This window comes from Mirounga leonina, unplaced genomic scaffold (genome assembly GCF_011800145.1).
Source record: "Mirounga leonina isolate KUSES-001 unplaced genomic scaffold, KU_Mleo_1.0 Mir_92, whole genome shotgun sequence".
Taxonomy (NCBI): Eukaryota; Metazoa; Chordata; class Mammalia; order Carnivora; family Phocidae; genus Mirounga; species Mirounga leonina.
The window spans coordinates 17,952,235-17,977,370 of record NW_023270852.1 but is presented as its reverse complement, the minus strand read 5'-3'; the positions used below and the strand labels follow the sequence as shown (position 1 = coordinate 17,977,370).

Below are 25,136 nucleotides of genomic sequence, written 5' to 3'. Positions count from 1 at the left end.
CTCATTTATAACTGTAGTCCAAGCACCACAGTTGTTAGTGGAGGACCGAGAGTTTACATTTCAGAGTGGAGATGCACAGGCTCCATCGCATGTCCAGAACTTGGCCTCTGCCTGCCCTGAGCACCTTGCCCCTGCTGCTGCCCAGCTCTCAAAACCTGAATCAAAAGTCACCACTTCTACAAAACCCACCTGACCCAAAGGGCATGATGACATCCACACCTCCCCACCCCTTTCTGTTGTCTCACGACCCCAGTCCCCCTTCTGGCCAGCTTGATCTGGGTCCGCTCCTCCGTATGCGCCCAGCACCCACCACAGGATAGTTCTCACCGCACGGGCTCAGGAGAGCCCTGCTAATTAAGGAACATCGCATTCCCGCACCTGTTCATTAGCCCCTCGCACACACACCTGCCATACCTCGACACGGGCACGCCAAGCACAAGACCCCGCACGTGCAGTCACGGGCCCGGCGCACATCCGGCCCCCGGCGCGCACGCGCTCCCGCCCCGGCCCGGGCCCCAGCCCACACGCACCTGTGCAGGAGATGACAGCGAACAGCTCCTTCAGGCAAGGCAAGATGGCGGCGGGCTGGGCGCGCCACAACTGCGCCAGGAGCCCGCTCACCTGCTGGGCCTGCTCCAGGAACTCCACGGCGCCCTCCTCGCCCTCGGCCGGGCAGCGGAAGCGGCCGAGGCAGCGCACCAGCTGCTGGCAGAAGAGCAGGCGGTGCGGGCCGTCGGGGACGCAGCGCGGGTGTCGCGCCAGCAGCCGCGCCACCTGAGCGCAGACGGCGGGCCCCGGGCGCTCGCACACGGTGCGCAGCACCTCCCTCCGCAGCAGCGCGAACACCTCGTCGGCTGCCGGCCCCTCGGGCAACAGCTGCAGGCCGAGCTGCACGCAGGCGAGCGCGCGGACGCCCGGCGGGCCGGCGCCCCCCTGCAGCAGGCGAAGCACGCGGCGCGCGCTGAAAAACTCCGCGAAGACGTCGGGGTGGTGGCGGCCGGCCACGTGCAGCAGCTGGCAGCCCACGCGGCGGGGCAGCTCGTCAGCTCCGCTCACGTAGAGGCGCGCGCCCAGCGCCAGCAGCGCCAGGCACTGCTCCCGCTCCAGCGGCTGCCGCGCGGCCTCCAGCACGCGCCGCACCAGCCCCTGCTTCACGCTCAGGGGGTACGAGGACGTCACCACCGCCTCCAGGATCTTGTCCATGGCGCCACGCTGCAGGAGACGGGGAGCACGGTCACACTTGGGCCAACCGATCCAGTGCCCCAAGGGGGCCCCTGCATAAGACCTGGGGCGAGCAACCACCTTTCTGGGCCTCCGTTTCATCACCTGTGAAATGGGGCGAGGATACCTCACAGGGAGGTATCGGAATGAAGTAAAGTGCAATGCCTGGCCTGTAATGAGCCCTCAGGGAGTTGTGGTTATTGCTGATGAGCGTCTTTAATCTCACAAAAGCAGTATCTCAACCTTCCACCCTTTCCCCCACTCTTTTGCCCTTCTCTCCCCAGGCCTCCCTGGTGACCTCATCCACTCGTGGGGCTGGTAGAAGCTGGTTATAGAAGCTGTTGTCCAAAATCTTGGCCAAGTCCTGTCCTGTCGGGGAAGAGGAGAGGGGACATACACAAAATCACACCTCCAAGGAGGGGGGGGCAGGCAGGCTTAGGGTCCCAAGGAAGGATCAACGGGGAGATCCCTGCACACTTTATTTTGCCCCAAATCAACTTCTTGCTGTTTCCCAAGTGATCTACACCTTTCTAAGGCTCCACTTCTTTGTGTATGTTGTGCTTTTTGCCTGAAACATCCTATCTCCCCAGACCTCCACCACCACCCACACAGCCAAACTCCTGTTCTCCTTCAAAGCTTACCTCCAACACGCTGTCTTCAAACAGAACATCCCTCACCCTCCATTCCTACAGCCCCCTGTGGCTTATTTCTCCATCACAGCTGGGATCCCATAATTCCCTCCAATGAAGCAGAGTTTATCATGTCTGCGGCCTGCCCTGCCTCTAGGCCTAGCTCCACAGCCTTGCACGCTCAAGGCCCTGCCTGCCCCTCCCCAGCCTGAGTCCACACCAGCCCCTCACTCTCGACTCACTGTGTTCTCCCTGCCACTGCGCCCTTTGATATGTTCTTCCCTCCCCTCCTTGCTTGACTCACCCTGCAGACTTCAGCGCAAACTCACTTCCTCAAGGAAGCCTTGCCTAACCTCTGTTTGGATCAAACATGCCTGTTAACAATTTCAGAGCCCTTGTCCTCCTTTACGGTACTTATCATGATTCCTTGGTTGGAGTCAGCCTCCTTCACTATAATATATAGGTTTCTGAGGGCTGGAACCATGTCAGTTTTGTTCATTCACCTAGGCCAGTGCCTGGCACATAGTAGGCATTTGTTGAAGAAGCAAATGCAAAATATGGTGTGAGTTACTGCTACCTTATTCCTCTGAGCATAGTAGCCTTCCCTTTGCCTTTCCTCTCCCTTAGGGCAGTTTCCTAGAAGCCTTTCTCCCAAGCTGACCCACTTTTACTCCTGATTTTCATGCTGGTTCACAAAGGTAAAGCTTGTTGTCTTAATATCCAACTTTCAGCTCCAAGAAGACAGGGCCATTTCTTCTTTGTATAATCCCACTCTAGGCAGGACCTGATATAAGGTTCAGCATACAGTAGGTGTTTAAACTTACTGGCTCGGTAAAAATTATTTTGAGACCTGGAGTTGGTGTGAAGACAAGCCATACATTTACTAAATGAGAGGCCAGAAACTTTTATTCAAAACCACAGATATTGGGGCGCCTGGGTGGCTCAGTTGGTTAAGCGACTGCCTTCGGCTCAGGTCATGATCCTGGAGTCCCGGGATCGAGTCCCGCATCGGGCTCCCTGCTCGGCAGGGAGTCTGCTTCTCCCTCTGACCCTCCCCCCTCTCATGTACTTGCTCTCTCTCATTCTCTCTCTCTCAAATAAATAAATAAAAAATCTTAAAAAAAAAAAAAAAACACAGATATTGTGGGACCCAGACTCTGTGCTAGGCCCTACGGAGACGCTCCGTTCTCTGTCCTAGCTCTTGGCTGAGACCAAGCTTCCATTATTGCATGTGTTAAAAGCAATGGGCCCATTTGTTTGTCTCCCTCACCAGGCCGTGAGTTCCTTAGGGCAGGAACTAGGACTTACTTCTCAATGGCTGGCATCTGAGATTACTGGAGGTGAAGCCAGAGTACAGATCAGTGGTTCCCAAACACTGGCTTGGCTGCCTCAGAACCACCTGGTAACTTAGCACAAATTCATATGCCCAGGGCCCACTCCAAGCCTCCTGGAATAGTGTGTTAAACTCTTTTTACTCTGAATGAGATTCATCTGGAAATGAAGTCTGCTTACCATCCCTGTTACTTATGTTCTCTGAGTCTATTTCCACTCTGCAGGGAAGTGCTCAATGAATCAGTCCCCTTCGCTTTAGAAGCAAAGCCCTTGCCCTTAGGAACTTCCAGTCTGGTGGTGGAGACAGACGTGTTGGTAAAGAGTGCCAACGCAAGGCATAATCTCAAAGGCCTTTAAAAAACTGGTCTCCCTTCATTTCTGGTCTTCTCTTTCCTAGGCAGTGTTTGTGACCAACCTCCCTTGTAGACCATCCTTGCAAATCCCCACCCTGCCCTCCAGGCTAGTGGACTTAATATGCTTTCAACCCAGGATGCCAAGAAATTCTGTTATTCAGGCAGCCAAGAAGAAACCCTAATCGATGGGATATTGACATCATGTGTGGAAGAAGAGGGCCTGGGGCAGGCAGAAATGGGGTTCTAAAACTAGGGAAGGTTCTGGAAATGGAAAGAAAAACAGACCAGGAATGGCGAGTCCTAAGTTCTAGTGTGACCTTGGGCAAATTTTATTCTAGTCTTGCAACTCATGATGTGACCTTGAGCAAATCACATCATGAGCCTCTTTTCTGTTCTGTAAAATGGGGATAAGTGATATCCGGTTGAACCACATGAAAGCAAAGGAGCAGATGTTGGCAATTTCATATCATTCTACCTGATACCTTTGCACCTGGCGGCTGGAGGCCCAGCAGTGGTGCCCTTCTGTGAGGGCTGTGATCTCCGAGGCCAGCCATGCAGCCTCTGTGCAGTCCATGGCCCGGCCACTCCAGGCAAGCCCTGCCTACCTGCCCCCACTCCCACACAGGCAGTCTGAGGTCAGCTGTCACCATATTCACCAACCAAACCCACTCAATATCTTGGGTGCGTTCATGCAAAAGGGTTTTAGAGGCTTGGAGCTCACCTGACCTCATCACAGGCCACAGAAGGGAGGCAGGACAAGGCCTGATTTCCCTACGGCACACATGGGAATGTGGAGGATCAACATAGAAGAGGGATGCAGCCTTGACAGGGTGGGATAAGAATGTGCACTTGGTCTCCCTGGGGGAGGAAGCAGCAGACCACCAGCATTCCTCAGGGGAAGGTTGGATTATTCCTCTAGGCTCTGGACAAGGAGACGGCCTGTCGACACTGGCTCTGACCCAAGAGACAGCTGCCCCGCACCAGGCTCACAGCACACAGCAGCCGTATCCTTCCTTAGAAAAGCCCACATGAAGGGGCGCCTGGGTGGCTCAGTCGTTAAGCATCTGCCTTCGGCTCAGGTCATGATCCCAGGGTCCTGGGATCGAGCCCCGCATCAGGCTCCCTACTCGGCGGGAAGCCTGCTTCTCCCTCTCCCACTCCCCCTGCTTGTGTTCCCTCTCTCGCTGTGTCTCTCTCTGTCAAACAAATAAAATCTTAAAAAAGAAAAAAAAGGAAAAGAAAAGCCCACATGAAAAGCAGGAGACCCAGGTTCTCTGCTTCTGAAACACCAGGTGACCTTGGGTGAGTCCCTGCCAGGCTCCTCAGCTGTTTCAACTGGAAAATGGGGACCATTTCAGCCCTGACAGGGAAGGGGACAAAATATAAAAAAAGATGATAGCTGGGGCAGTCATGAGTCTCTTCTTGGGCCATCTGGCACCAAGTGGGGAAACAGACACTGTCAAGCAAGGAGACAAGCAGACACACACTCCTGATCTCACAGATTCTACCAGGAATTTCATCCCTCACTGCCAAATTAGTGTTTCCACTATCTCGCCCTGAGCTCCAGCAGCACCCAGGATCAGCTCCTCTTTACTTCTTGCCTGGACTAGTGCAGTAGCCTTCTAACCCCATCTCCTCATTCCCTCCCTCAATCCATCCTCCAGTAGAGAGGTATGTGTTCTGCAGAATAGAGTCCAGCCTTCGAATCTAGCCCAGGCACCATGCCCCAATAGTGCCCAAAGCCTTGAGGTAGGTGCTCTTTCACGGTTCTGAGCCTCTGAGCCCCCAAATGGGAGATGACCACCTGACCACCCCTTAGCCTTTCCCAGCCAATCCTGCTGCTCTTCCCCCGAGCCCTTGGTTTATACCTCTCATTGCTGGCATGACAGCCTGAGAGTCCCAGCAACACCCAGTCTGCTCCAGGGCACACAGTAACATATAGGAACATCACGATCCCTCCCCTGGAAAGCCCAGATCCCTTTATCTGTCCCTTTTGGATGACCCTCCACATTTCCACTGTGTATTGACAGGTATCTGTTCCTGCTTAGTGAAGCCTGACTCATCTCCACCACTCCCAAAGCACCGTGTCTGTGTGTGTGTGTGTGTGTGTCCAATGCCCTGCCCCCACACCCTGGGCCCAATTCAGGCTTCCTCACATCCCTCCCAGGTCTCTGTGACCCACTCTGCAAACATCGTCTGATTAATCTCATTAGATGATAAGGTCCATCTTGCCATGCCCTGCTCAGAACTCTCAAGGCTCCCCAGCCCCTTCAGCATAAGATCTGAACTCCTGAGCTTGACATTCAAGCCCTTTCTGTGACACTTGGCTGATGGAGGGCAGGGGTAGACATGAACTTGACCAACACTGTTTGGCGACAAATCTGAAGGAATATGGGCAGTGGGCTTTTCCTGCTGCCCACCTTTTGGTGATGTCCTCTCTGCTGGGAAAGGCTTTTCCCTCTTCTGGCAAATTCTGACTCATCCTCCAAGGCCCAGGTCACATGCCCCCTCCTCTGGGAAGCCTTTCCTAACCCCCCTGCAGTCCAAGTCTCTGAGCTTTCCAAGGCCCTCTTTGCTTTTCTCATCCCTCAGCAGTGTCACTGGATTCTATGTCTATCTCCCTCACCAGGCTGGGATCTCCTTTCAAAGGAGGTCCAATCCCCTATCTGTGCTTAGCACAGGACCAGGCACAGGGGCAAAGGCGTGCTAAGTGGCCAATGGAAGATATGTGACAGCAAGATGAGATAAAACTAAAGCTGTCACCAGAAAAGCACCCTCCAGGGACTGGCCCAGTCACTGCCCTCTCGTCTGCCAGGTCTGGTCCTGCATATCCATAACCCTGAGATTCAAACATTAGCCAAGAAAGTCCCTACTGAGGTCACTGGGCAGGACTGAGTGAGGATTTAGCCATTTAGAAATGACTCAAACAACCAAAACTGAAGAAAAGAAAAACAAAAACTGTTCCTGTTTAGCCTTCAGGTCAAAAGCTCACAGAATCTCACAGGACAGGGAGGGGGCTTCAGGAAGGTCTCACTCAACCTCTCCCTACCCTAGAGCACAGTGGACCCTCCAAGCCCCAACCTAGCACCTAAGAGCTGAGGAGCCCATTTATTCTCCTCTCTGACCCTCACATCCAGTCGACCTCCTCTGACTCCCCTGGGTGCCAGAGCTGCCTGGGGAGCACTAGGTGTCCCTCCCAGCAACCCCCCACCCATGTCTCTGGACAGCAGCATCTGAATTTTTATAACTGAATTTCTTCTACCCAAGGCAGCCCTGGGAAGGATCCCCTTGCCCTCCTACTGGGAGGCCCTTGTCTGGGCCACCAAACTGTCTCCTAAGAAGAAAGAAAGAAAAGGTTTTACTGGTAAAAAGCAACCGCTCTTTAACTGGAGGGGAATGGGAGGAGAGAGAGCATATATTCCCTTCTCAGGAACCCACCACAATCACCCATCCCTGCTGGGGCCACCCTTCACGTACTTAAGATAGCCACATCCCCACCCCCACACCAGGCTTTCTGGAAGGGTGGGCACCAGGCTAACACAAGGAGTCTCAAGTCTTGTAGGGGGAGTACGCCTGGGCGAGGATGCTGAGAAGAGCAAAAGCCCATTCCAAGCGGTTGCAACCTCTTGGCCCCCCAGTTTGTGCCCTATCTTAGCCCCACCCCTCCTTTCAGTTATAACGGTGCCCTGTCGCCCAGTCCAGGCTAGAGCTGCGGACCCCACCAAAGGCCGGTGAGCTTCATTGTATTGGGGGAGAGGGAGGGATCACCTCCAAACACAACTGATGACGGAGGTGGAAGCCCAGAGAGGGGCATCTACTCGCCCAAGGTCACACAGCGAGGCCCAATTTGCACCTAGACCTCCCTTCTCCCAGCCCCAAACTCTCAGAGCCCTTCGCGCCTGCCCAGGGCTCTCGAACCGCCAGGGTGCAGACACTCCCTCCCCATAACCTGCATACACGCCCCCGGCCCCTTACCTCTGGGACCCCGGTGGCCCCGGCCTCAGAGCCGGCTTCTGGGCGGGGCGCTCAGGCCTGGCAGGAATAGGCTAGGCCAGGCTAGGTCAGGGCGAGTCCTCTGCTCCCCCTGGAGTGGGGACGCCCTCCGCCAGGTCCCAGCCGGCAGGGATGCTGCTTTCACTGCAAAGTCCAAACTCCCCACCCAGCTCTGCACGAGCTTGAACCCAGGGATCCCGAGTCAGCCGCGCTGCCGCTGGGCTGCGGGGCTGCGGGACGGTGCGTGGGGAGGGGCGAGGTGCGGGAAACGGGGAGGAGCCGGAGCGGGGGCCACCCCGCGAACCGCCACTCAGGCTGCGTCCCCTTTAAGACCAGCCGGTCTGAGCTCCAGCCTGGGCGAGCGGGGAGCTGGAGGGCTCACTGCAATGCCTCCTGGGAGATGGAGTTTGCGCTCGGCGTGCCGTGCCGCAAAGAACCCAGAGAGAACTACAAGTCCCGGAGAGCTGCGCGCGGCTCCCGCGCCGCCCCGCCCCTGGGCTGGGCTCCGGCCCTCCTCCCCCCTTGCAAAGCTGCGCTGGCCGCCCGTGGAGGGGAGGCTGCAGAGCGAGGGCAGGAGGTGGGTGCGGCGCGGCCGGGGACGCGGGGCTCAGAGACAGCCGGTGAGGGGATGCGGGCCCACCTGGCACCTGTCCTACTATGAGAGGTCATCTTACCTATCCGAGCCTCGCCATTCTCATCCGTGCAATGGGGATGGCAACGCCAGAGGCTGCGGGGGAGGGGGCGATAATTGGGGAGAGGGGGCGGAGCTGGTGGAAGGAGCCTGGATGGATGGGGAAGGTTGGAAAAGCCCGGATAAAGAGGGTCGAGACTGTGGGAGGAGTCTGGTGGGTGGGGCAAGGAGGGGCGGAGTCTCTAGGTGAGGAGGAGAACTCGGGTGAGGTCGGAGAAACCGGAGGGTAGGGCTGGGGAGTGAGTGCTGAGAAAGCCGATAAGGCAAGCCTCGGTTAGACTGGTTGGAATGGGCCAAAAAGCACTTGAGAAGGTGGGGCAGAGACACAAAGATGAAAAGGATCCTGCACAGCCTTGGAAAGCCCAGGGTTGGCCACGCGCTGATATGGTTTGGGTACCGGGTTGCCCGAGTGGGCAAACACCGGTGAATGCACAGAACACCTTCCCTCCCTTGTGATAGAAATAAAGAGCCCATCCCTTGAACTCAGTGCGTCACACACATGATCTCATTCAACTCTCATACACTAAAGGCATCGCCGTATCTGTTTACAGGAGTAATCAGGAGTGGATGGCAGGAAGAAACAAAAGTTTAGATGTCTTGCCCTATGCAGGTTGTGTGACAGGACCAGCTTCAACCCTTCTGAGTGCCAACCTGTAAGGCAACCCTCCTATTGGTATTGTGAGGATGTAATGAGGAGATACATTTGAATTGTATAAATTATCATGGTTGTGAGAAGCAGGAAGGCCTTAAGGAAGAGAGTGGTTGAAATAGAGTGCTTGTGCTTGAGGAAAACCACAAGATGAAATCTGAGAGTAAGCTGAGAGGATGAAGGAAAATTCTGGAAGGGGATGGGGGATGGTGGTGGTGGTTGGGAGTGTGCACCAGGTAAGAGAATACTCTGCTGTGGCCAATGGGCAAGTCAGGTTGCCAGGTGAGGTGGCTTCCCTCCTCCAACTGGGCAGCTCACTGCAGGGTCCGTGTCACCTGAGTGCAGACGACACCTTTTCCCACTACAGTGTGGGTTATGGGGTAATGGAGCTGCCTGTGGGCTTCGTAGAGATATGAACTGGGCAATACAGGACTGAAGCTGTTGGGTGTGGGGAGGCCAGGAAGGGAAGGTGAGGGGCAGTGCTCCCATACAGTCCCCAAGCTGTGAGCCAGTTTTTATCCTGGTGGATTGTGGGGGCGGGAAGGAGTCTCATTTGGTTTTACTGGGAGACACATTACTCACTCTGAGTATTGTCACCCTTGAAATTTACCCAGCCATATTCAATCTATCTCCTACACGGTGGGAATTCCTACATTCACTTCCATGTGGTCACCTGGGCCTTGCCTTAGATTCCAAATTGAAACTTAAAGTGTTTTAAAATAAAAATGTTTTAAAATTCAGGAAATGGTCATAACCGCCCCCCCCCCCCCATTGGTAGATGTCAGTCTGGGGTGAGGAAAATGGATCTGACTAAGCAGCAAAGAAATTTCTTCCCCTTCTCCTATTCTGCCTGCTTCAGGGGATACAGAGAGGGGAGATCCCAGCCCCAACAGGATGGTCAGGCACCCATCTACTCAGGCAAAGCAGACTTTGGTAAAGGATGGAAAATAAAATGCTCTGGAGATGTAGAGAAAGAAGGAAGGAAGGAATTCCAGCTGAAGGGCCTGGCAGATGAATGGGATTTTCCTTCAAAGTGCAGGCAGAAGGGATGGCAGGTACCAAATTTCGGAGATGGGAGAGGGCCTGGCATAGTTGGTCTCTAAAGTAGGGAGAGGAATAGTATCTACTTCATTTATGGAATCAACAGACATAAAGTGCCCAGCGTAGGAATAGCTGCTCCTAAATGTCATGCATTATCATTACTGCTGTAGATACAGTCACCAGCAATCGGGGAGTTGGCCCAGGCCCACACAGCTAGTACAGGCCCAGGGGATGCCAAAGCCCCTCCACAACATTTCTGAGGCCCAGAATGGGCCCCTCTTTGTGACCATTCTCGGTGGGCTGTAACAGGAAGTTCTTTCTTGCTGTAGTAGCAGAGACTCTGGGTTTCGGGAGGAGGCGAGGGAAGCAAGGCCTGAACAGCCATCTTGTCCCAGCCTGGGTCCCAGCACAGAAACAGGCAGGCCTCGTGCCGTGCTTTCTGTGAGTGGTGGTTCTGTGGAGAGAGACCACGCAGGTTTAACTTCTATTTCCACCACCAACTGTGGGCTCTTTTAGCTTTGCCCTGGTTTGCTACCTCATCCTCCACAGCACAGCAGTACGTGGAGAGGAGAATGACCAGATTATAATGCTTCTTGGGAGTAGTAATAACAAACCTGTTTGTTGAACCTGGCTATTTATTGGGGCCGGGCACTCTGACTGGAATTTTACATCTGTCGTCCTATGAGGGAAGCATTCTTTTCTTCCCCCTTTCAAAATAAAAATATTTTTAGAACTTTCAAGGCTACAGAAAAGTTTAAAGGGTGGCTTTTCACCTAGCTACACCAATTCACCCTTTGCTGCCTTTGCTTTTATACACACAAACACACACACCTTTTTGCTGAACGGTTTAAAAGTTACAGATGTCTTGACACCCTGTCCCCTAGATTCTTCAGCATGTATCCTCATTACAGAATTCTCTGACATGGCCGTAATACCATTCTCATACCTAAGAAAATTTGAAAGAAGTCAATATTATCTAATAACCAGTGGATATTCAGATTTCTCCAACTGCCAAAAAATATCTTACAGAGTTTTTTTTTTACCAGATGTAGTCAAGATTCATGTGTGGTATTTAGTTATATCTCTTTAAGCATCTCATTTAATCTAGAAAGAGCCTCCTCAACCTGTGTAAATTTGGGTTTGAGTATTTTATCAATGATCAGATTCAGGATTTTTTTTTTCTTTCTCACAGTGCTGTATACTTATTGCATCACATCAGGAAGTGTATGATATCAGGGTCCTACTGTCCATGAATGCTAAATTTGATTGTTGGTTAAGGTCACGACCGCCTGATCTCCCCATCTCTGTACTTTTTCCCACTGTAATTAGTCTTTGGAGTGAGTCTTTGAGAAGGTCGAAATTGTGTGTTCACTATACCTTTCACTACATCCATTGATGATCCTTGCCCGAATTGCAACATTGAGGGTTGCAAAATGGTGATTTTCTAATTATGCCATTCTTTGTTTATTGACTGGTATTCTTTGTTATAGAATAATTTTTTCCTCTGTGTATGTGTCTTTCTCACTCTCCCTGTCTTTTTTTCTTTTTGGAGTGACACAGACTCATGTTTTTTTTTTTTTAATTCAGTGTGTAATATAGCCCATTATCATCATTAATCTTTTTTGGTACTCAAATTATTCCAAATTTGGCCAAGAAGAGTCCCTTCAGGCCAGCTCCTGTGTTGTGTTGTGTTTTGTTTGAATTGAGATATAAATCACACATAATGATTTGATATATGTATATATTGTGAAATGATTACCATGATGAGTTTAGTTACCATCCACCACAACATGTAGTTACAAAAATAGTTTTTTTTCTTTTGATGAGAACTTTTAAGATCTGTGTTCTTCTGACAGGATCTCATTAATCTTTGATTGCTTCTTTGCTATCTGGCAAGAGCTATCCCAGGCTCACCTTGCACTTTTTCTGTCAAAGTCCTGGAATCATCAATTTCCCCCAGGAAACCCTGGTTTCTTTTTGTAGGATTTAACATTTAGAAACTAAGATCTGGGGCCAGGTGTGCTCATTGCTACTGGACTATCATTTCTAGGCTCTTTGAGTGAGCAGAGCTAAGAAATGATGAATGGATGAATGGGCAGGTAGAGAAATAATTATCAGTAGATTTACTGTTGTTGCATCTGGTCCTCACTGTGTAGAAGGAATAGATTGCATGGCAAGTAGTGTCATTATGGAAGCTCCGTGGGCAGTAATGTAGGAAATTGCACAGAAAGCCCATGCCTCTTCCAGGACTCCATGAGTATACAGACTATTGGCTCAAACCTCTATGGCTGGGTTCAGTCTCTTGCTCAAGACCCAGATTAGAGAAGAACCCAGGCTGCCTCCAAAGGACTGGTTCTCTGAGGAATGTCCAAGCCCAGAACCTCCTCTCGGTCATGACTCAGAAATCAAGAATGTATATGAAGCCCTGGGCCAGGGATTTATTTTCTCTGCGTTGGTGAAATAAAAATAATGTGATATGTCCTGCCAGGGTCCCAGAGTTATTGTTGTAAGGATCAATATATATATTTTTTTAATTGCTAATCAGTCTTTTCAACACATGTATTACAAAGTTCCTTCTCAGGGCGCCTGGGTGGCTCAGTTGGTTAAGCGACTGCCTTCGGCTCAGGTCATGATCCTGGAGTCCCGGGATCGAGTCCCGCATCGGGCTCCCTGCTCGGCGGGGGGTCTGCTTCTCCCTCTGACCCGCTTCCCTCTCATGCTGTCTCTCATTCTCTCTCTCAAATAAAGAAATAAAATCTTAAAAAAAAAAAAAGTTCCTTCTCTTTTTTATTGTTTTAATACCACAGTTTGAAATGTCATTGCTTTATAGTCCTATTTAATGCATTACTAGTAGTTACTAGTTATCTTAACTAATGTTTAAGGTAATTACTCTTTTTCAAATACTCTTTCAGGTTATCAGTCATCAAATTTATCAAAGTAAGATTTTATTCTTTTTTTCTTTTCACTTAAATTCAAATAATTAACATATAATGTATTATTGGCTTCAGAGATAGAGGTCTATGATTCATCAGTTGTATATAATACCCAGGGTTCATCACATCACATGCCCTCCTTAATGCCCATCACCCAGTTACCCCATCCCCCACCCCCTCCCCTCCAGCAACCCTCAGTTTAAGAGTCTCTTATGGTTTGTCTCCCTCTCTGATTTCATCTTGTATTATTTTTTCCTCTCTTCCCCTATGATCCTGTTTTGTTTCTTAAAATCCACATATCAGTGAAATCATATGATAATTGTCTTTCTCTGATTAACTTATTTCGCTTAGCATAATACCCTCTAGTTCCATCCACATAGTTGCAAATGGCAAGATTTCAATTTTCTTTAAAAGTTTTTATTTATATATTTGATAGAGTAAGTGTGCCCAAGTAGGCAGAACAGCAGACAGAGGGAGAGGGAGAAGCTGGCTCCCCACTGAGCAGAGAGCCCGACGTGGGGCTCAATCCCAGGACCCTGGGATCATGACCTGAGCCGAAGGCAGATGCTTATCCAACTGAGCCACCCAGGCGCCCCAAGATTTCATTTTTTTGATGACTGAGTAGCATTCCATTGTGTGCGTGTGTGTGTGTGTGTGTGTATACACACCCCACATCTTTATCCATTCATCTGTCAATGGACATCTGGGCTCTTTCCATAGTTTGGCTATTGTGGACATTGCTGCCATAAACATTGGGGTGCAGGTGCCCCTTTGGATCACTACATTTGTATCTTTGGGGTAAATACCCAGTAGTGCAATTGCTGGGTCGTAGGGTAGCTCTATTTTCAACTTTTTGAGGAACCTCCATACTGTTTTCCAGAGTAGTTTTTAATCTTTTTTTTTAATCCTTTGGAAAAAATACTATTGGGGTTTGGATAAGAATAACATAACAACTGTAGTTACTTTTAGAACAACTTTAAGATAGTTCATCTCCAAAGTATTACAGATGTCTATTCAAATCCTATTTATGCTCCTTAATAAAATATTATGGCTTCTATTACTGGAGGGGGCACAGGCTTTGGAGAGAGACCTCCTTTGGAATTCTAGCTCTGCTGCCTCCAGCTGTGTGATCTTAAGCAGCTATCTTCACTACTCTGTGCTTCGGTTTTATAACCCTAACAATTGGGATGATACTCATACCTACCTCAGCATCAGTGTGGTATTTTAATGAAACAATCTATAGGAAAATGCCTCACATAGCTCTGGGCATGTGCTCGTTTCTCAGGAAATGCTGATTCTCTATGCCCTGGTCTTTATGTAGGTCAGAATCAAATTGAGATGGCAGGTGTAAGAGCACCTGGTAAGAGGTGGGGGGGCACAAGTGCCCGATCTCTCCAACGGCCTTTGTTCATAGCACAGACTTTGCCTATGATCCTGGCTTTGCCACTGTTTGGGACAAGTTCCCTCCCTCTTAGAACCTGAAGTTCTCATCTGTAAAGTTGGAGATAATTCTTTCCTTGAGGGAGCATTATGGGACTTAAATGAGCTAGAATGTGTAACACACTAGTGTAGGTATGATACAGAGCAGGTACTTAGCGAGCATTAGTTGTGTCCTTCATGAGCACTGCAAGGACAGGTAGGTGCCAGAACAGAGTTGTGTTTTGTTGTTGTTGTTTTTAAGATTTATTTATTAATTAGAGAATACAAGCAGGGGGAGAGGCAGAGGGAGAGGGAGAAGCAGACTCCCCACTGAGCTGGAAGCCCGATGTGGGGCTCTATCCCAGGACTTGGAGATCGTGACCCGAGCCGAAGGCAGATGCTTCAACCATCTGAGCCACCTAGGCGCCCCCAGGACAGAGTTTTAAAGTAGGACTCTAATGTGTTGGCTGTCTTTCCTTACAGGACATCTGCTTTCAAACAATTACATTTTCTATGGCACAGAAAGGTAGAGGTTGCACCTGGGTGATTTTCAGGCCCCAGACTGGAATTGCCCTTTACATGGGACCAGGCTGGGCCTCAGGAACCCCTCTCATTTGGGCCACAGACCCATTTCAGGGAGGACAGAATTCCAGCAGCAACTCCAAGTCCCCAGGCCTCCTGGCCTTCCCAACCCAGTCAGACGGTCTGACAATCAGCATGGCATAATTTACTGGTTTGACACCATTTGTTTTCTCCAAGAGGGAAACAGTGCTGATCTTCTTGGTTCTTTTCAAGTCGAGAGGCAGACTTGGAAAGTCTCCTGCTTCAGAAAAAATTACTCATTCAGAAGCAGTGGTGTGATTTCTTTTATCTATTTCCTGGTTTAGTTTGCATTCTCATCCATCTTTTTTTATTTAAGATTTTATTTATTTATTTATTTATTTATTTTTTAATAAATGAGAGGGGGGAGGGTCGGGAGGGTCGGGAGGGTCAGAGGGAGAAGCAGACTTCCTGCCGAGCAGGGAGCCCGATGCGGGACTCGATCCAGGGACTCCAGGATCATGACCTGAGCCGAAGGCAGTCGCTCAACCAACTGAGCCACCCAGGCGCCCCTCTCATCCATCTATTCTAATCTGGCTTTGAAGAACCTGGCTTTTGTGTTCTCATGTTTGATCATTAGACATCGTCCACTGCTATTGAAATAGAAGGGCTTGGGCCTCTCAGTGGACCTGCCCTGTGTCAGCCATGGAGGCGCTCTAGGTCATCCTTGGGTCCTGTCCCCACGTCCTTCGATGGGAGTGGGCAGAGTGCAGGCTGGCAGCGGACTAGCCATCCGAGACCACCTACTGACTGGTCTGGACTGAGAACAAGGGAGTGGGCGTCTCTTACTCACGTTGAGACCCGGTGACGGGAAGGAGGATGATCAGAGGTGTTGGACCCACACAGAACTGGATTTGGATCCCAGGTCCTCCACTGACTTTTAAACTTTCTGAACCTCGGTTTCCTCATCTGTCGAATGGAGGTAATAATAGTCTCTTATCTCATAGGGTGCTTGTGAAGACATCGAATGAGAGAATGCATGTCCAGCATTTAGCACAATGGTATCATCATCTGTACTTTTCCATATATTTTTATTACAAGTAAATAAAATACTACCAAGTGTTACATGAAGCTCCTCACGTAGTGAGAGCAGGAGGTGTGCACTGAATAAGTGGTAGCTATCTTGCCAAGCAAGCCGCAGGGCAGTGTTTCTAAGGCTGCTTTGGAGATTCTCAAACTTGTTTCAAGCTATTACGGCCTTTTGTCACTATTACAACTCTTTGCAGCCTGAGTGGGCCAAGGATGGGCTCTCCGCTAGCTGGCTGTGCGTCCTGAGCAAGTCACCAGTCTCTTTGAGTCCCACTTTCCTACTTGCCAAATGGAAAATGATGCTTACTTTTAGGGTTGCTATAAGAAGCTGGTGAGTGTAAAGGCCTTGGATGTAGTAAAACACTCAGTAAATGTTCATTCCTACCCTTTCCCAGCCCCTCCCTGCTGCCTGCCCCCCCCCAATCCCCATGTTACCAGCACCCACTGTGTGCTAGGCAGTGCCCCTGCAGGGACATGAGATGTGTCATTGCTCTCAAGGAGATCACAACCTAGGCAGTGGTTTTCAAAAATATTTTTTATCACAACCCCCAGTATGAAAATATACTTTACTTTATATCACGATCCAGTTCATACACCAACAAACTGAAACAAAAGTTTCCCAACAATATATGTAGCTGGTCACAACCCACTGTATAGATTTCATGACATAAATACGCTCTTGATTCTTTTTCCAGTTTATGAATTCATTTACATATAGTAAAATTCACCCTTTTGAGGTCTACAGTTACATGAATTTTTAGAACCTTTAACAGTCACTTGACTACGCCCACATCAAGACCTAGACTGTTTCCATCACTCCAAAATATTCCCTCTTGCCTCTTTGTAGCCAGTCTCTTCCCCAATCCAGGCCCAAGCAATCACAGCTCTGATTTCTGTCTCTACAGTCTTGCCTTTTTCAGAACGTTATGTAAATAGGATCACCTACCATGTAACCTTTTGAGGCTGGCTTCTTTTACTTCATGAAACTTCTGAGACTCCTCAGTTGCGGTGTATGTCAGGAGCGAGTCCCTTTGTATTGCTGAGACACTCCATCGTATGGTTGTACCACAGTTTGTTTACCATTTCCATTTCCAGGTTTGGGCAATTATGAATAAAGCTGCTAGAATTACCCAGGGACAGTTTTGCATGGACGTACATCTTCATTTCTCTGGGCACATAACTAGGAGTGGGATTGCTGGGTCATGTGGAAACCGAATGCCAAATTGGCTTCCACAGTGGTTGTACCACATCGCCTTTTCACCAGCAACGCGTGCGTGTGTCCATTGCTCTGTGAAGTCAGCGGCATTTGGCGTTGTCAGATTTTTTATTGTAGCCATTTTAATAGGCATATAATGGTATCTATTTGTGGTTTTAATTTTCGTGTCCCTCATGACTACTGCTTTTGAGCATTTTTCATGTGATTATTTGTCTATATGTCTTCTTTGGTGAAGTGTTTGTTCAGATTGTCTGCCCATTTTTTTCATTGGGTTGTGTGTTTTCTTCTGAGTTTTGAGAGTTCTTTATATATTCTGGTTAACAGTCCTTTATTAGATCTGTGTTCTGCAAATATTTTCTCCCAGTTTGTCTTATTTTCATTTTCTTAACAGTGTTTTTTGAAATGAAATTTTTCCTTTGGATGAAGTCTTGTCATTTTTTTTTTTTTTAATGGTTTGTGCCTTTTGGGTCCCAGCCAAGAAATCTTTGCCTAACCCAAAGTCACAAAGGTTTTCTCCTGGAAGTTTTAAAGTTTTCTAAAGATTTTACATTTAGGTCTATGATCTGTTTGGAGTTAATTTTTCCTACATGGTCCAAGATACAGGTTGAGGTTCTTTTTTTGCATGTGGATGTCCAATGATCTGCATCTTGATAAAGCCAGGGAGGAGGGCCATGATCATAACATGATAGATTGGTGGGCACTGCCAGGGGGGACTGTGCAAAGGGCCAGCAAGCCCCAAGAGGAGAGCTGTTAAACTAGTTGAGATCTGGGGACAGCCTTACAGAGGCAGTGACTCCTAGGTGGAGCCTTAAAAGTTGACAGCAGAGAAGGTGGTGTAGGGAGAGCAGAGGCGGGGCAGGTGACAGTGAGGATGTGCGCAGGGGTGTCTGGAGTGCCTGAGCATAGAGTGGGGGAGGGGCTGGAGGTGAGCTTGGAAGGGGAAGGTGGTGTGGGTAGTCAGTAGTACTTCACAAAAACCAAAATGGAAGGTGGACAGAAAGAAGGCAGGGCACCAAATGAGGATGGAAGGAAGGTGGCGGTGTGGTCAGAGCTCTGGGAGTAGCTTTAGGGATGGGTTTGAGGAGACAGAGTAAGAAAATTTTTAGGGATGAGGAGTCAGAGCTGCCTCCCAGGTCTTGGGCTCAGGTAGTTGGGTGGCCGGGAAGAGTTCCCTGTGGGTCTGGGGGAGGAGGAATTCTGCGTTAGGCCTTCTGGTACCTGTGGGACATCCAGGTGGACATGTCCAGGAGACCGCTGAGTGCACCCAGGGGGCTGTAGCTCAGTGAGGATGGTTCATCCCCAGCTGACCACGAAGCAGACTCACGAAGCTGAGCGCCCCAGAGGTGGCCAGTTACTCTCTTCACGTGTAATGGTGCCTTCTACCCCGGGGCCTTTGCATGTGTGATGGTGGACGCAGCGGTGCTGCCCCTAGAAAATAGGTGCTTGAAGGAGCTCTGTGACTTGTGGGCATGGGGAGAATACCACAGAGAGCACCCTAGACTGGGGGCAGGGGTGGTCAGGAACCTGGCATCTAAGCATTGGCCGGCGCAGCCCTCTCCCCAGATGACGACAGGGAGCTGCACGGCTGGGGGGCAGAGGCAGGACGGCAGGCGCTCTGCTGCTTTTGCAAGCAGAGAAAGAGGAGTTTGGGTACCCACCCAAGAGCCCCCAGATATGCCCTGTGGCTCCTGTCTCCTCACCCCCAGTGCTCTGCGCTCTTCAGCACTAATGTACAGAGGAGATACGGGGTCTGTGGCCCACAGAACCATCAGGAAAGACAGCCCAGCCTCTCTGATGCCTGAGTCTGCTCTTTCCATGGAACTGAGCCACTTCACAGAGCCTGGGCCTTAAATCAAGGAGAAAGAGAGACTGAAAATTAAAATATGCAAATTACCTTCTAGAAAGAAAGGGAGATTCTGGAATGAGGAAGGGGGTGGCCCTGGCTCCTGGGTCCATATCCTGCCTGGGCCCTCTGGAGAGAGAACTGACAAGACTCAGCTCCAGCTCCGAGCCAAAGCACCTCCCCCCCAGCTGCAGGTCTCCACACAGCAGGCACCCCTCCCCAGCCCCTCGCCCCACCCCTTGTGTTGGATTTCCCCACTGTCTCGCAGCCCATCTGCTCCAGGCTCCTGCTGCCGATTTTGCAACTTCATCATGGCTTGTTTCTCTTCAGACACTCCAAGTGGTTAATGCCTTTCTGCAATATCAAGATGCCCCATGAGATGGGGACGGAATCATGAAGCGACCCCCCAGACAGTTGGGTGGGGCAGCGCTATCCACCAGCATGGCCTCCATCTTCTGGCAAGAATCTCCATCCTCTGGAGTAAAGGGGTCTTGGTGCAGGCAGCCTCAGAAGGCAGGCATAGTGAGGGTGAGAAGTGCTCTGGCCTGCTCACTTTGGGGGAAGTCCTGCCTCAGACCTCTCTTTTCCCATCTGGACAGTAAGCATGCCAGGATTCATTCCTGACCTACTCCCATTCCATCCCCCTTGTCACTGCACCCTCACTACCTCTTGTCTGGGTGTCCTCGCCAGCTGGGCTCTTCTCGAGGGCAGCCAGGGGCCATTTCTTCTCTGTGCCCCTCGGGCCCAGCATCAGGGAAGGATTGCTTAATCTGTTCCACAGGTGGGATCATGTGGGAAGCTAAGAGGGGACATCCCCTACTTTCTAGAACCTTAAAGAAAAGTTAGACTCCAAGACTTCAGGTTGAAGGAGACTCACCAGCCTTAGATGCTGGAAGCTTTGTTAAAGATCTGGTAAAGGGTGCTCAGTGCAGAGCCCCACATTTGCACTGAAACGTAAAGGTTTCAGAGGAAACTAAGGTGCCATCGTGATGGGAAAGGGCGGGCCACCAGGAGCCAAGAGCATCTTCATAGCAAGGTTACAGGAGGATGAGAGTCCAAGAAAGGGTGTCAGAGTCCAGAGGGCTGAGTGGCCTATTGTAAGCCTGGGAGATAGATGGAAATGGCACTAAGCATGACTAGTCATTATAAATGCATTGGGATAGAAAAATAATAAGGCCTCATTGGTACAGCAGTAGGAGTGCTGGGCTTGAAGACATAAATCTCAGAGCATCTGCGAGGTACTTAGAATGTACCAGTGTTTGGCTAGTAAGCATTTACATATTTTTCTCTCTCATATAAAGGGACCTGGGTTTGAATCCTGGCATGGCCCTTCACGTCTCAGCATGGGGAGTGAATCCTGGCAGTGTTCCTCATCTGCACGATAGGGACGGATGGTGGTATTATCTGTGTCAAAAGATGTATGACCGTTATGTAAACAAATGTGTGTACAAGCAGGTAACAGAGCATCCAGTCCAAGCACATTTTCTTTCATTCCTGAGAACAGTGGTTCTCTGGTCTTAACTGAACATTTAGAATCACCAAGGGTGCTTTTAGACAAATACCAATGCTGGGATATTAAAGACCAATTACAACAATCTCTGGAGGGTAGGACCCATGCTTTGTTTTTTCATTTTCTTTTTTAACTCCCTAGTTAACCTAATATGCTTTAGATAGTGTGGTAATTATCAACCATCCATTTGTTCATCAAGTATTAATTCGTTCCAACCTCTAGGACTGCAGGCTTGATCTACAATAAGGAGTTGAGAACTATGCATACATAGATGTTAGGGACTGAATGCTTGTGTCCCCCCAAGCTCCTATGTTGAAATCCTCATCTCCAGTGTGATGGTATGAGGAGGTAGGACCTTTGGGAGGTGATTAGGCTATGAGGGTTGAGCCCTCATGAACAGCATTAGTGCCTTTATAAAAGAGACTCCATAGAGCTCTCTTGCCCCTTCTCTTACATGAGGACACGGCAAGAAGATGGCCCTTCCCAGACACCAAATCTGCCTACACCTTAATCTTGGGCTTTCCAGCCTCCAGAACTGTGAGAGATAAATGCTTAAGCCAACTGGTCTATGGTATTCTTTTATACCAGCCCCAACAGACTAAGACCCCAGATAGGGTTGGATAATTTCTCACTTTTCTCCCTGCCCAGGACTACTTTCCAGCAGCCTAGCCTCCTGCCATGTCAGACCCCATCACACTGAACGTCGGGGGGAAGCTCTACACGACCTCACTGGCAACCTTGACCAGCTTCCCTGACTCCATGCTGGGCGCCATGTTCAGTGGGAAGATGCCCACCAAGAGGGACAGCCAGGGTAACTGCTTCATCGACCGTGATGGCAAAGTGTTCCGCTACATCCTCAACTTCCTGCGGACCTCCCACTTGGACTTGCCGGAGGACTTCCAGGAGATGGGCCTGCTCCGAAGGGAGGCTGACTTCTACCAGGTGCAGCCCCTGATTGAGGCACTGCAGGAGAAGGAGGTGGAGCTCTCCAAGGCCGAGAAGAATGCCATGCTCAACATCACCCTGAACCAGCGTGTGCAGACAGTCCACTTCACCGTGCGGGAGGCACCTCAGATCTACAGCCTCTCCTCCTCCAGCATGGAGGTCTTCAACGCCAACATCTTCAGTACCTCTTGCCTCTTCCTCAAGCTCCTGGGCTCCAAGCTCTTCTACTGCTCCAATGGCAATCTCTCCTCCATCACCAGCCACCTGCAGGACCCCAACCACCTGACTCTGGACTGGGTGGCCAATGTGGAGGGCCTGCCAGAGGAGGAGTACACCAAGCAGAACCTCAAGAGGCTCTGGGTGGTGCCAGCCAACAAGCAGATCAACAGCTTCCAGGTCTTTGTGGAAGAGGTGCTGAAAATCGCTCTGAGTGATGGCTTCTGCATCGATTCTTCTCACCCACACGCCGTGGATTTTATGAACAATAAGATTATTCGATTAATACGGTACAGGTAAAAGGACCCCAGCAGCACTGGAGGGGGGTGCTCCCAAGAAGCTCCATGTCAGCCAAGATCTTGGAGAGTGCCTCGCCAGTGGTGGGAGGCAGGGCGCTACACTAATCTGTATTAATCACCTAGCAGGACTTGATTCCCCCCACAATGCAGTCTCCCTATAGGAATCCATGTGTCCTCTCAGCGGAGCCACCTTTTTCCTTGCCACTTTGAGCTAGAGATGGGCTGTTTGTCGCTGTTTGTCATGACAAGCGAAGTGTCTGCCAGTGTGTCCAAAAGGCCACAGGAGGGCTTGCTGGCTACAGAGGAATGGTGGATTCTTCACAGGCACCAGCTCTCTCTGTACCACTAGGCAGTGCCTCCCTGAGCCCTCTGAGAAAGGACGTCCCCTTCAGTTCCCCAGGACGTAAAGTCACCAGAAGAGTCCCACCTCGCCTGCTCCTCTGTCCCGAGGATGCGCCCGGAACCTTGGACTTATTCGCCCAGGGGCAGCCATGTTTGGCCGGCTTGGAAGTGCAGGAGGAGCTGCGTTTTTGGCCCCCACTGTGGCGGGGAGAGATTTGAGCTGTGGCATGGCCTAGACGGGTGAGTGTCCGGGCAGGGTTCAGAAGATGGCGATATCCCTCTTGACTGGGCCAAATGTAGACATTTGGGGATTTCTCATTTCAGAAATGAGCTGCTGTCCCTGTGAAGATTTTGAAGTATCTGGAGCCAGTGCAATGAAAGGCATTTCATAATGTGGACTGCTATGTGACTTTTGTATTCCTTTCCCACAAGAATTTGAAGTGTCATCGAAACAGGTCATTTTAAACAGGACTCTCAGGGTTGGAAAATAATCCAATGGTCGCTTTGTCCTCCCCGGCCTGCAGCACAACCCAGCCTATTTGGGGCTGAGTGCCTCTCCCTAGCACCTTCCAGTGATCACATATCCCTGCTTGCATACTTCCAGCAACAGGAAGTTCGTCATGCCCGGGGCAGTCCCTGCCATGGTTGGCCAGTGCTGGCTGTTAAAAAGTCCTTCCTTACATAGAAACCAAAATCTACCCTTTGACTCCCATTTTCTAGTCTTGGTTCTAGACCCTCCTTCGCACCCAAATGTGTATTTTCTCTTTCGAAATAGTCACCCTTATTAAGAAGCCAGACACTTATCCTAACAATATTTTACTTGGCATTAGGATTCCCCCTGGGATTTGTCTTCAGAACCAAGGTCAGCCCCCGGCCATCCCTTGTAAGTCAGCCCATTTTGTGATAGTTTTGTTTGTCACCCCCATTCCACCCGCCTTCTCACCAGCCGTGGCTCCGCATAACTTTTGACCACCTCCTGTTGGAAGATGCAGATTTACCACCCCAAAAAAGTGTTGCCAGAGGAAGGAGACCAGGGGCTCACAGGGCAGTGTGTAGCAAGGAGCCCAGGAGTGGGCTGAACCATAGCCCTGCTCTTGGAGGAAGTGTCCAGCCCCTTCAACACTGCTCTGTAAGAAGTGACCTTCCCCTGTGGTCCTGTTTCTGGTCATAACCAGCCCGTGGACCTTGTTGGGGGAAGGTCTAGGGCAAGAAACACCAAGCCCCACTCCCCAGGAGGTGATGAATAGTGCAGGCCTCAAAACTGCCCATTATGATTCATCCCTGGAGTGTGGCCTTAGAAGTCCCACAATCTTCCCCATTGGGCAGGGGCCTTCAGACAAAACCAGGGAAGCCTAGTGACACAGTCCCCCACAGGAGATGGGCCGAGGAAGGGGCTTCCCGTAGTTACACCCTGGGAGTAGGGAGCCGGAATGCTGGGCCATGGGCAAGGCCACCTCTGCTAGGGAATAAAGGCCTTTTCCCCCTACAGTGGGACCCAGGAGTCTCTGACAACTGTCCCAGGCCACCAGGCCAATGGTACTCGAGAAGGTCACTCAGGAGAACCTGGGTCAGAACAGACAGCAGAAGCTGTGACCACAACAAAACAGTTTAAGGAAGAAATCTTATAAATCACCACTTGCCCTTTCTTCCTCCATAAAAAGTCCCTCTCTCCATCTTTTCGGTGCTTCTTAATTCACGCAGCTTGACGTTAGAGAAAGTAAAGGATCTGTGAAGCCACTAATGTGCTGTGTGACTTTGGGCAAGTCACTCACCTCACTGAGCCACCTCCATTTCTTCGTCTGTGAAATGGGCATAACAGTAATACATAACCCTACCTACCTCACAGGGCTGTTGTGAGGATCAAATGAAATAATGTATGTGAGAATACATTCTACATGATAAATGGTGTTGCTCTTTTGTGTCTGCTTATAAGGGGGAAAAAAACCCTGGCCTTGGAAACAAGCTGACCTGAATCTGAATTCTGGCTCCATCACTTGCTGTGTGAGCTGGGACCAGTCACCGAGCCACTCTGATTTGTTTCCTCCTGGGGTAACAACCCCACCTTCCAGTGTTATGAGACTTACATGAGCTGGTGGCTGTGAAAATTCCTAGCTAGGCCTAGGAACTCCGTAAAAGCTTGCTCCTTCAGGATGTAATCGTGATGCACCGCCGTGCAGGGAGCATCTCAAGAGTACAATTCAGCAGGCCTGTCTGGAGCACTTGGTGTGAGCCCTGAGGATGCAAACGGCCACAAATAAGTTCAATCTGGAAAAGGCTTAGAGGATCACAAAATGCGCTGTGGGAACTTGGGGAAAGCAAGCTCAATTCTCACAAAGGGCTTGATGGACGGCCAAGTTGGGCCTTGAAGCGTAGGTTGGGTTGTGACAGAGCTAAGCAGGGTACCATGGGCACTGGAAACAGCACGAGCAGAGACCTGGGAGGCAGGCAGGAAGGGGGAGCCCTCACACTGAGCTCCCAGCACTGGTGGAGTGACAGGTGGTGCATCGAGCACACCGTGCACGCCTCTCCAGCGAGTGCAGCCATCTGCCTGGCAAACCAGAGGCAGAACATGGAGTGGTACAGGTGGACCATCCCAGAGGACCAGGGAGCTGGAGTGAGCGTGCCCTGGGAGGCAGGGATGTGCATCTTGTGAGCCCTTCCCTGCCCCGAACAAGAACTCATGGTGATCATCCATCTCAAGCAGACTCAGTTTAGCCTTGTGCACAGCCAAGAGCTGTGCCCCAACTGAAGGGCAATTCCAGGCACACGGGAGCTTGTCAGCTCTCTGTTCCTGCCCCAGGCGTAGTGCCAATCATGCAGAGGGATGGTCAGAAGGGATGCCAGAGGGAACCATAAGGCCCCTTGGTGTTACCAC

General features: G+C 50.4%; 2 protein-coding genes across 3 annotated transcripts in view; one reads left to right on the top strand and one right to left on the bottom strand.

Moving 5' to 3' along the window:
* Positions 1–7,900, bottom strand: part of USP35 (ubiquitin specific peptidase 35) — a 52,888-nt gene extending 44,988 nt beyond the window's left edge. The window contains 2 exon segments of the mRNA XM_034995046.1: positions 531–1,212; positions 7,511–7,900. Of these exon segments, the coding sequence (XP_034850937.1) occupies positions 531–1,203 (673 nt within the window). The 5' untranslated portion in view covers positions 1,204–1,212; positions 7,511–7,900.
* A 131-nt stretch (positions 7,901–8,031) lies between these two features.
* KCTD21 (potassium channel tetramerization domain containing 21) lies at positions 8,032–24,167 on the top strand. Of its 2 annotated transcripts, none has more exons than XM_034995183.1 (2): positions 8,032–8,105; positions 21,108–24,167. In XM_034995183.1, exon 2 carries the CDS (start codon positions 21,138–21,140, stop codon positions 21,918–21,920), a length of 783 nt encoding a protein of 260 aa, XP_034851074.1. In that variant the 5' UTR covers positions 8,032–8,105; positions 21,108–21,137; the 3' UTR covers positions 21,921–24,167. The 2 variants fall into 2 exon arrangements, with proteins under 2 accessions (XP_034851074.1, XP_034851075.1); XM_034995184.1 differs by lacking the exon at positions 8,032–8,105 and adding an exon at positions 8,120–8,148.
* The last annotated feature ends 969 nt before the right edge of the window (positions 24,168–25,136 follow it).

What these genes read in the sequence shown, in the direction of transcription:
- KCTD21 (XM_034995183.1), top strand. Translation starts at nt 21,138, where the DNA reads ATGTCAGACCCCATCACACTGAACGTCGGGGGGAAGCTCTACACGACC.